At 46.9% G+C, this 12,182-nt stretch overlaps 1 protein-coding gene across 6 annotated transcripts in view; it reads left to right on the forward strand.

Annotated features, from left to right (window-relative positions):
- LOC119382834 (teneurin-m) overlaps window positions 1-12,182 on the forward strand; it is a 72,555-nt gene that overhangs the window by 23,750 nt on the left and 36,623 nt on the right. For all 6 annotated transcript variants that reach the window (XM_037650705.2, XM_037650708.2, XM_037650706.2 and 3 more), the window contains exon 4: window positions 11,249-11,425. In XM_037650705.2, the coding sequence (XP_037506633.1) occupies window positions 11,249-11,425 (177 nt within the window). The remainder of the gene's footprint in view (window positions 1-11,248; window positions 11,426-12,182) is intronic.

The following is a 12,182-nucleotide window of genomic DNA, read 5'->3' on the forward strand; positions in this document are numbered from 1 at the left end:
AATCCGATCTCGCGTCGCTCGTTAAGGCTTTTTGCTCGGTTTGCGGTCGCTTATGAAATGATGCATATTTCATTGGGAGTTCTTTTCCGAAGCGGTGCAGTCTTTTGTTCGAAGGGCTGCCGCGTTGCGTGGTCGGCTATTACGAAACGCCGGAGTGTCGTATACTTCCTGAAAAGCGTTACCCTGTTCGCTACTTCCCAACTCTTTTTAAATTCGTTTTTATTGTCTTGAGACGCTCTTAAAGGAGTGGTGCCTTCAAATTTCGAGACTATAACAAGCCTGATGTGGGTTTCTTCTGTATGCAAGGACACTACACACGAAGTGTTGGACACAGCAAAGGTTTAGAATATATTTTAATTCAGTTACAAAGTGCACCTAAACGCCCATTCTCCCGATCGAGACCCTCGCTAGCGCGCCAACACTGACTTAGCTCTATAGGAGGGGCAACGAAATTTGTAGTGACGTCGCACCAGATCTGCTGTAGCGACGTTGAGACGGAGGTCCGTGAGAGGCGTGAGAGGTGGCGGAGGTCCGTTTCTCCGGACCTCCGCCACCTCCGCAACGTACATGCCGGCAAAGCATCGGTTGCTACATCACTCGCCGAGTTTCGATCGCTGCCTGGCTAAGTGCGTCACAGCCTCATGTGGTCACGTGACCAAGCCCCCTACACTTCTACGTCACTGCCAACCTCGGCGCCCAGAAACCGAAACCGAAAGTTGTCCGCATAAAAAGGCGATATTAAATCATTTAGCGAGAATACGTGAATCTTGGTGCGTGTATCATGCTTCCTGGAGCTATAGGAAGCGCTTACAGCAAAGAACGCGCAAGCCACAAATTTGGTGGCACCATCCCTTTAAGTTGACGATGATGGCTATAAGAGAGAAGGGCTCCTGGGTGATTCCACGTAAGATCGAACAAACGATGGCTGGTCGACCTCTCAAATTTATTTGAAAATTTTATATATTATTGCCTGATGAGTGGAAAGAAGAGATCCGCATTTTGTTTTGCCGCCAAAAATTTTTTCGAACCACAGGAAATCAATAATGACGAAGAGGTGGAGTGGAGCGCTCATCCGCTCTGCTGTTTTGGCCAACTTTCGTTATGAATTGCACAAAATATATTAAAGTTAGGTAGCTGAAATTTATTTACCTAAATATATGCATGTTTTTGCTTCTGCTCAGGTATTTTTAGTTTTTTATGTGTAGTGTAGATGTTTTTATAAAAAACCTCAGAAATGGCCCTATCGGCAAAATTTTCTTTACTTTGAAGGTCTTTATCTCAAAAAAGCCTTGTAGCAGAGCGACAAAAATTCTGCATTACGTTCTTCGCATGCTTATCTACCAAACTGCCAAATCTTTTATTTATATAACTTTTCAGTAAAGAGATATGATCGGGCTAACTTCAAGAAAACACCGAACAATGAAAACTTCTGACGACAATTAAAAAGAAACCCCATTTTTTAAATTTCTTAAACTTTGTCCACTTATTCTCCTCCACATCAGCTTTCACAATCATTAAAAACATGTTGCATAATGTCGTTGCACTAATAGTTACGGCCCCTACAATGAGACCCTTTGGCAAGGATGGGCAATTCCGACTTCTTGCCCGGCAAGTGTATAAAATGCAGGCAGTATTGAATTTCTTTTTATTAAAAGGTCAGCAGGTACCTAAAAAGTTGTCGCCGGCACTGAAGACGTAAATTTTGAAATTATTTGGTCACTGCAGCGGCCACGAGCGCGGAGCTACCGAGTAGGCGCGCGCGCACCCGAGATGCTCGTTGTAAGAGACGGCGCAGTGAGAGCTCGTTCTCGCGCCCTCAGACCGATTGAGTTCGAAACAGCAACACCTCTCGGGTGACTTGAACGCACGTGGACTGGAGCTTCGCTATTCTATCCGCCCTCTGTTCGCATCTCAGCTAGGCGCTGATAACACGGCGGAGATGGAAGCAAGATGAAAACTCTATAAGGGAGCTATGAGCGCTCGCTTCACGCACGCTGCTGCCACAGAAACTGCGCTGCGCCAGTTGCGATCAGTGGAAAGCATGAACGTGGCGCTCCAGTGGCAAAGCAAAATATGAATTGTCAAAGGAAAGAAAAGCAAAACTATCGGTAACCGGATGCGCTTGTCTATATTAGATGTCGGCAGCAGACGGCGTGAACTGGCCGCGCGTTTCGGTGCGCTGTTCACACTTCATTCGGCGCGGATAGTTCTTGTGCTTTGCTCTTACTCTACTCCTCCTGTGCGTCTCATGACGAGAAAGTATAGCTCTGAATGAGTCTATTGTGGAGACTACCTTTCGAAGCACAAGAAGCTTAAAGGAGTACTGACACGAATTTTAAAAAATTCGGATTGTTGCTCTAAATAAAAATACTGGTGTCGAGAAACCTAAAACGACTATTGTCGTGCCTGGGGATGCATCCTATATATTTTAATTAGCGCCACCTTAAAAAGACACTTTCGGTTTCGATATCGAGGGGGTGGCTTCTCAGTGTCGTTTCATAGCAGTGTGACGTCACGGAGATACAGAAATTCGCGACGTACTAGCGGGAAATCCGTCATCTGCTCGTGGTGCAATAGACAACGATGAGTGAATTGTCGTCCAGTGACCCTGATAGTGATTTTTACGATTTAGGCTGCATGCAGGACGCAGAACTCGCGAACTCAGAGGAACTGTCTTGACTTGTCGGGAGAATGTCCTTGCAGTGTGGCTGGCTTGCATATGCTCAGCGACGAAAACTTCAAAGTCAAATTAAAATATTTTATATGTGTTCTCCGACTCCAGTGTGTGGACAGTGTGGACACTGCATACCAACGAAGCAAAAAATGTCCCTTTTGCGATGTCTCAAAATCGTGTCAGTACTCCTTTAATTATTGCAAAGAAGCCAAAATTTCGCAGAGTTACCGACCTAGACATAAATGCTTTGAAGGAACGTTTAACGGCCGAAAGATCAGTGACTGTCAGTGAGACGGACTACTTGTGCTACGCGTGCTTTTGCTACCACTGCAATGAAAGATCTTCACGGAACGCACGGTTTAACGATGACATTCTTATGCCCCCTGAAAATGAAATGATGCAATTAACCAAATCACTGCGACTACCGGTGCACGTGCGTTCAAGTCACCCGAGAGGTGTTGCTGTTTCGAACTCAATCGGTCTGAGGACGCGAAAACGAGCTCTCACTGCGCCGTCTCTTACAACGAGCATCTTGGGTGCGCGCGCGCCTGGTCGATAGCCCCGCGCTCGTGGCCGCTGCAGTGACCAAATATTTTCAAAATTAACGTCTTCAGTGCCGGCGACACCTTTTTAGGTACTTGCTGGCCTTTTAATAAAAAGAAATTCAATCCTTTTTCAAAATTGGCTAGCGCGAAAATCGACAAGGACTAAGAAGGAACACTGATGTACAGGACAGGCGCTAGTGTTCATCAGTGTTCCTTCTTAGTCCACGTCGATTTTCGCGCTAGCCAATTTTGAAGATTATGAATTAAGTAGCCCAACAACGTATACTATTAAAAATTCAATCCTGCCTGCATTTTATACACTTGCTGGGCAAGAAGTCGGAATTGCCCATCCTTGCCAAAGGGTCTCATTGGAGGGGCCGTAACTATTAGTGCAACGACATTATGCAACATGTTTTTAATGATTGTGAAAGCTGATGTGGAGGAGAATAAGTGGACAAAGTTTAAAAAATTTTAAAAATGGGGGTTTTTTTTAATTGTCGTCAGAAGTTTTCATTGTTCGGTGTTTTCTTGAAGTTAGCCCGATCATATCTCTTTACTGAAAAGTTATATAAATACAAGATTTGGCAGTTTGGTAGATAAGCATGCGAAGAACGTAATTCAGAATTTTTGTCGCTCTGCTACAAGGCTTTTTTGAGATAAAGACCTTCAAAGTAAAGAAAATTTTGCCGATTGGGCCATTTTTGAGGTTTTTTATAAAAACATCTACACTACACATAAAAACTAAAAATACCTGAGCAGAAACAAAAACATGCATATATTTAGGTAAATAAATTTCAGCTACCTAACTTTAATATATTTTGTGCAATTCATAACGAAAGTTGGCCAAAACAGCAGAGCGGATGAGCGCTCCACTCCACCTCTTCGTCGTTATTGATTTCCTGTGGTTCGAAAAAATTTTTGGCGGCAAAACAAATTGCGGATCTCTTCTTTCCACTCATCAGGCAATAATATATAAAATTTTGAAATAAATTTGAGAGGTCGACCAGCCATCGTTTGTTCGATCTTACGTGGAATCACCCTCCTCCTATATAAGCTCCATATAAGGGAAGGGCCGTCCTCTTTTCTGACGTTTTAATTAGGTATAGTGGGGCGCCTGAGAAGGCATATTAAACATTTAAAAAGGAATATATGCCGAAATGGTGCAGCTTAAGAACTTCTGGTGCTCTGTCCTTACGAAATGAGGACACCCAAAGAAAAACTAGCAAAAATTGCTAGGCGTGCTGCATGATGCATGCCTTGTCACTGTAGGGAGTATTATTACTGAACTTTCTTATTATATTCAAAGAGAGTAGGGAAGCATCGTCGTTCAGTGATTAAAGCTGCGTTTGAAAATATGCGATTAGTGACTGTGGATGTCGCGGTTATATTGCATTATTGAAGTGGAGATTCATGGACGCCGCAAAAGTGCGTGTGTGACATTGACTAATGAAAGATCGGCTTGAGATAATCATTAATTTCAGTTGTAATAATTGCTTTCACCTAAAAACAAAGCCTAACGGCACTCCCGGAGGTAATCTTTCGGTCTAGCCATGTTGTGCTTAACCGCGCTAACTATTGATATTAACCTTGACCATGCACCGTGACGAACAAATAGCGTGATAGCGTGATAGCTTAGTTAGTTAGTTAGTTAGTTAGTTAGTTGGTTAGTTGGTTAGTTGGTTAGTTAGTTAGTTAGTTAGTTAGTTAGTTAGTTAGTTAGTTAGTTAGTTAGTTAGTTAGTTAGTTAGTTAGTTAGTTAGTTAGTTAGTTAGTTAGTTAGTTAGTTAGTTAGTTAGTTAGTTAGTTAGTTAGTTAGTTAGTTAGTTAGTTAGTTAGTTAGTTAGTTAGTTAGTTAGTTGCACGAATCGCAAAAGCGTCGCGATTGTCACCGGGAATATCCGATAAAGAAAGCAAAGCTCCAAAGAACACATTTTCTTATTAGCATTCGTTTGTCAGTGCAGTATATAAAGCTAGGGAAGATGGGGCATCTGACAATCAGTTTTTGTCTGCGATAGCACAGCTACGACGATAAATGCGTTATCTATGGAGACCTGCAGGTGCATCGAAAATCAGTGTGTACGGTTAAGCTCTCATCATTCAACACCTGTCAACGCATAAAGAATGGCCAGCTCAGGAGTTAAGAAAAAATTGATCGTGCAAAGCAAATATTAAATATTAAACTAATTTAGTCTCTAGCAGGGAAAGCGAAGCGAAATCTTTAACCCACGGGTAATGAAATAGGGTTTGAAATTCGCAGCTTCAGAGTGTTGAGCAACGCTAATCTGGAACTGCAAGAACGCGAACAACGCATATGAGGCCTGCTTCTGTCTCTCCCCTTCCCCTGAACGAGTTTTACTTAATATAACTGTACGCATTTGCGTTCTGACAGTGAAGCATATGTTGAGGTTCGCTATTACGAAGAGGGACATACGAATTCGTGCACCTTCGTCACTGGGCAGGAAGCGCGTCGCGCAAAAGCGTAAGACTCCGTCCTCGTCGCGACGACGGCTCTACCATCCAACTCGCAGGGCGAACCTGGACGTGACACATGGTCCGGACACTCTTATACCCAATCCGAGAGAGTAGGCGCCCCCGCACGGTTTCTCTCTCTCGAGTCGTGCAGCTCCTGCCCTCGCTAGCCCGCTCGCGTGCCGTGGAAGGAAAGAGTTCTCCTGTGGCGGCGGCTGCACTGCACCGCAGGCAGCAGATGCCACTTTCGTTCGTGGAGCACTCTCGCCACGCGCCGCGCCCTAGATTTTTTTTTTTCTCCTCTCATCTTTTGTTTCTTGCCCGTCAGCGCAAGTACGCGCGCTCGTGATGGAAAAGCGCGCTCGTCGGAAGGGTGTGCAGGCAGGCAAGGCAGTGGCTGAAGCGGCGGCGCTGTTGCCAGGGCCGGTCGGTCGGTTGTATCCCTGTTTTGGACGTGCCGTGGAGCTCGCGAGCCGGGCGTCTTTTCTTAATTACGCTGTTAGGTAAATGCGCCGTGGAGATTACGGGCTTGTCCGGCTCAGCCGGTGCGCGTGCGTGCGGAGCGCGTCAGCGCCACGCTCGCGTAGCAGTGACGAAACTGCTCGGCGGTGCGCCCGCCTGCACAGCCCGCACGACATCCTAGGAAAGCGGTCCGCAGTGTCGGGGGATTGGACGCACGTCTGAGCCGATTACAACGACGTCTGTCGGGTGTTCTTGCATGGTAAAGCGAAACGGTGCCAGCAGGTGCCGGCTGACTACTGAACTGACATGGCTCGGACGCGCTGCCCCTCCTCTGCGCCAGGTGGCTAAGGCCTATTTGGAGAGCTTACGGACGGCTTTCAAGTGAACGGTGTGGCGTGCGTGGTGTGAAGCAATACGGTGCCCGCGAAGGCACGCAGCGGCAATGCTACTAAACAAAGGCGAGCGTCCGTGGCGCCCCCAGTGTGGAACTTTCAGGCACGCACTACTTAGTGCCGTAATATATATATCCGCAACAAGCTCGACGATGCGAGGAATCGACACAGGCTAGTGAGCGCGCATCTGAAATGATATTGGGAAACAAAACAAGAAAGCCGCCCCTCAATTCAACGTAAACGAAATGCCGAAGGAAAACGTTAGCTTCCACAGGGACTCATTTGTGATCATCATATAAAAACGTTTCAGTGAGTAGCGCGTGATCGCTATGGGCTACATTAGCGCATAGCACGCGTTTCGACGTGTCAGTTGCTGTACTGAACGATCGCACTGCCTTAACAATCCTTCGCCTATAGCTAGTCGGAGAGCGCATTTCTCGCGATGTGTCTCTTGCAAGTCTACTTTCACCGAATAACGTATACAGAAAAAAAAAAAAAAATCGAAAGTGTAGAATAGCGTGCAGGATTTCACAGATATCAACCTGACAGTTGCGCTATGATCTTCAGTCCCACTTTCCATCACTCAGATGGAGTAACGATCGAACAAATCTTTCTGTAGACGCTGAGCTCTGAACTGTACGTTATCATGCTGTAATTCCTAACCACAGAACAATTTCTTGTGCGCAACGGATACGCGCACCCTTTCATGTCTTTTTTAGGGGCGTAGCTCCTCTTAGTCTAACCTTGTCACGTCTCCGTTGTCCGGCGTAAACGGATCTCCCGTATGATGCAATAGATGGCGCTGTGTCATAGAAGTACATACAAACTGCAGTTCAGGGACGATATTCTAGATGACGCTGTACACAATCTGTGTCGTCATCACCATTTCTCGTCTCATTTCCTAGATGGCGTTGGTCCAATAAAATTGTGTGCAATATGGCGCTTGTGTGAATTGACACTAGATGGCGCTGGAAGTGCCGCTGCTCTCCGATTGGCCGCTGCGCGGGGAGCGAGCGCCTCTCTCATTCTCCTGGATCGTCGCCGTACGTGTCCGATCGTTAGCGGAGCGTGGACGATGCGCAGCGGCGGGCGCTCGCTTGGCGGCAGCCAGGCGGATCCCGTGACGGTGCGCGCCAAGGACGCCGCTGCGAAACGGGCTCAACGAGAAGCGAATCCCAAGACCATGATTGCTTCAGGAGCTTCGTCCAAGCTCTTCATCATTCACCCTTGGATATGCTGTAATTTTTTTTTTCTGTGAGGATTGCCCCACCACATTCCCCGCCGCCCCTTACCACAGTTATTCTCAACGTCGATTTTCTATTCATTCTCCGCAGGTGACTTAAAAGATATAGAGAACGAAGCGAAAGAATAAAAAAAGACGTTTAGACGGATGATACTCGCCCTCCAGAAGTTGTAAATCATCGCGTACAATAGTCGTTGCATAACCCCGCCGGTTTTTCTTAAAACTCCGGGGCTCTTCTAGTTATAATTAATCATCATCTTTCGTTCTCTGCCCTTGAGTTATTTTAATGCGAAGCATTTTTTAGCGAACCTAAGGCACTTTGAGCGTATCTATCTATCTATCTATCTATCTATCTATCTATCTATCTATCTATCTATCTATCTATCTATCTATCTATCTATCTATCTATCTATCTATCTATCTATCTATCTATCTATCTATCTATCTATCTCTGTCTATCTATCTATCTATCTATCTATCTAATATAATCCCGTCGTCAAACCCCTTTCCTCAAGGCACGTGTGGCACATACCCGTATACCACGGGCTGCTGTATGCGGGTATGCGCCACAGGTGATTGACAATTTATATCCACCCAGGAACGGCGAGAACAGGCATAGGTAATTTAAATGCGAGAGCGTTAAGAAAAACCGATATCGGCAGCGTTGACCCGACGATTGCAAAGTATAAAAATTAGGATCCGAGCAGGAATTGAACCTAAGCATTCTGCGTGGCAGTCAGATATTCTACCACAGAGCCACGCCAGGTCTTGAAGCTGCTTTGGAAGAAGACCCGATATTGGCGTGATGTCAGTGCAACGTCAATAGTGGTTGCAGTGCTGGCTATCTACTTTTATAACAAAGCAATAAGCATTACATATTTACTCTCAACATACCGGCTTCATGACGGGTTAACGTCAATTGTGGTTCCGGTATTGACTCTGCTTTTATAGCAGCCTAATAAACACTACATTTGTATTCCGATGATTCAGCATGCTATATTGTAGCGTTGCTCGACCTCGGAGGAATGCGCTAACGAAAGTTATGTATGATATTCACATAACCGCACCGCAAAGTGGACTTCGTTTCGATAATAGTGACGTCTGTGCTCACGTGAGTTCTGACGTTACGCCAGACCATAAGTTACCCTTTAAATACCAGCGTAGTCGACGTTCCTAATAAGCCCACGATGTGCACACAACTACTGCACTTGCAAAAACACGCCGATCCACCTCGTAACGCCTGCCTCAAATCCAAAAAAAAAAAAAAGAAGCTTAGACAATTACTGGCCGGCTGCTTCGCATGAAACCGATTCCCACAAGGCGTGGAATCTTTTTTTTGTTGTTGTTGTTGTTGCTCATAGTACATTGGGTACAGCGCAACGCGAACTCCAAAGGAGAGTGCGGCTCCAACACTATCGAACAAAGTTCAGCGCCCGAGAGACGAAATATCGCTGAGGGTTTGCGTCTCGCTGTACGTATAGGAGAGGACGAAATGCCCCGAAGACCCTGCGGCGACAGGCAGGCTCGCGGAAGGCAGCTTCCGTGCCGGCCGTCTCTAAAGAAGGCGGCAGAAAAGGAGTCCGCGGCGGGCGCTGTCGCAGAAAATCTCTTTCGAGAGCCCACGATGAGGGCCGGGCGAAATTAATCGAGAAGACGAAGCGCAGCGCTGATCGAAACTTCGGTCTCAGCTCTGAGAACTTAGAGAGGGAGGCAGAGAAGGGGGGGGGGGGGGGTCAGGAGTGGATCTCACGCAGAGCATAGAGGCTTTGGATGGCTAGACGAAGAAGCAACGGCTGCGGCTCGGGAAATGAAAGAAAACTGTGCCGAAAGAAATAAGCGGCAGAGAGGCGAAGGTCTTCGCACAGCCGCACAGCGTTGGAGTGCAAGCCGCATTTCCTTTTATTTTATTTTTTTCAGCGCTCGATTCGCGGCTCTTGGAGCGCGACCCCTCGAAGTGGTGCGCTGTTTTAAGCTTGATTGCTGCTGCTTCTGGCTGCAGCTACCGCCTGCGAATGTAGAGTGCTGGTGTGTGCGGCGCGCGGAGATGGTAATCCGGCGTTGTTCGCGATTGAGTTGAGGCGGGCTTTCGGGGGCTGCGCTCAAAGATTAAATGAGAGAAGTGTGTTTTCGCGTGCGCGCGTTTGAGAGAGATGGCGGGAGAGTGAAGCCGATTTGCCGAGAGGACGACCAGCTCAAGCTTAGTCCGTTACATCCTTTTCTCTTCTTTTCTTTCTTTTTTTTACTATAAGTGTCGCTTCTACCCGTTTGACCAGGCTCTATCGAGCTATCTATCCCGTGATGAAACGAAAACGTGCGCGACTATGGCACTGAGTGATTAAAGGTCTCTCTCGTTTTTTCGTCGCCCCGTCTGACAAATGCTCCGTGTCATTTGGCGGTCGTGTGCGCCGAGTGCGACACTTTCCGTGCACGCAGCCACGTTAAGACCGGCGAATACCCACTCTTTGAACGTTTCCCAGTGATCACGTCGTTTTAGGAGCCATTAGGCGGCTTTAGCTAGTTCAAAAACGCTTTTTTCTTAACGCAATGTTCGTCTACTGGGTTACCGAAAACGCAAACGTGAGCTGCTATGTAGGTGGCACCACCTGGCGACACACAGCTTAACTAAAAGGAACATAGTTAATACTACAGTAACCAACCGTATTGAGCTTGAACTCAGTAATGGCACGACAAACTATATTCTAGCCTTGTTCTCGTGTAAAGTGATGTAGTCGTTAATGTACAGCCGTACGCTCCTCGTCTCTCTCTCTTTCTCCCTTTTTTTTCTTTTTTTTTCTAAAGTGAGGCTGCAGGCTACATGAATTACTAACTCATCCAGCTAAGTTCAAAACATTGTTGGCTGATTGAGCGTTCGGTTTTTGACAGTGTCAAGTTGGCACCATATGCACTGTCGAGTGGGTCATCTTGTGAGCAATCTCCGATTGGTCGAGGCAGCTGTTAATGCCTCTGATTCGCTCGAAGCGCTGCCGTTCTAGTATTCGACAATGTGGCGGAATTGGGCGTCACTTTAATAGCGCCTTTGGAATTATTGTCGTTGTGAGCCACCATTGTAGAATTCGACAGTGTGGCGATATTGGGCAATGTCTAGAGTAGCGTTGTTGGGCTATATTAGCACCGGATCTGTTTAAGGTCGAGGTTAATCCCTACGGAGCTTAACGCAGCTCCTAACTGGCATGCGCCACGTAAATCCGGCAAGCCCCACTACACACCTCCGGTGCGCTAAAAAAATGAAGAAACTGTATGTGGCTAGGCTAGCGGGTATGCGCCACTGAAATTGGGCAAGCTTCGCTACTCACTTCTGGTTCACTAACTGTTATATATGAGCAAAGTCAAGCAGTGAGATAGCAATACGATGCCACCAACCCGCTGTTTAGCCAGTCTCGTTGTCAGTGAAGCTGTTTTAAATTTTTATGGCTGTGATGACCACCACGTGTGTTGAATGCAGGCATTCCGGCCATCCCGCCCCGCAACCTGTCCATGGGCCGGACAGGCGGCGGTGGCGGCCGGCCACCCGCGGCTACGGCGCCGCAGTCCATGCTCGCGCAGGATCAGGATCCCGCCGAGTACGAGCCCACATCCTGCCTGGCACGGACACCCTCGGGATCACTCTTCATTCCGAGCGGTCAGTTTGTCTCTCTCGCTCTCTTCTCACTCAGTGGTGGATGACAGCGTGTAAAGACGCAAAAGAATGAAACACTGTGTTCTTTTCATTGCTGTCAAGGTACCGTATTAACATTTAGTTGCCTCGCAAGGGTGACTGCTGCTCCTTTTTACATGGAAGTAGAGAAAACTAAGGGCCCTTGAATTCGCACAACGCTTGAAGAATTTGCTATAGTAAGCTTAGGTCCAACTTCCACATGGGGCATCTGACGAACAATTAATTTGAATAATGTACACACGCTGCGCTGCCTGCAACACCCAGTGTCTGAAGTGCGTTCCCTGTGGTATTCCATAACTTTCAGCGCCATGTGCGTATATCCAGAGGTATCCCGTTACCCATTCTTTTGGCTGTTGTTTCGCATACAACGCAGAATGGAGTACAGACAAAACTACGGGTGCAAGATTTTAAAAAAATTGTATATGGAATCACTTTGAACGCACGCTTCGGACGCACACATAATGAGCTTTGAGGCTCCAGGCAAGGATCATTGCTAACCAATGAAAACATTAAACCTCACGCTAGAGAATGTAAAACAACGTCGGAAAGAGAGGTCACAAGTTACGAATATCAAGCGTGAAGAGCGTACGAGGAGTGTGGGCGTACACGGGTGCACTGGTGTTGCAAGGCACGCCATGCAGCGGTACTTTTTCTGCATCGCGAAAGTCCGTGAACGCCTTCAGCGACCGTTAATCTAACGCAATGAATCCAACTTGTAAAA

This window comes from Rhipicephalus sanguineus, chromosome 2 (assembly GCF_013339695.2).
Source record: "Rhipicephalus sanguineus isolate Rsan-2018 chromosome 2, BIME_Rsan_1.4, whole genome shotgun sequence".
Classification (NCBI taxonomy): domain Eukaryota; kingdom Metazoa; phylum Arthropoda; class Arachnida; order Ixodida; family Ixodidae; genus Rhipicephalus; species Rhipicephalus sanguineus.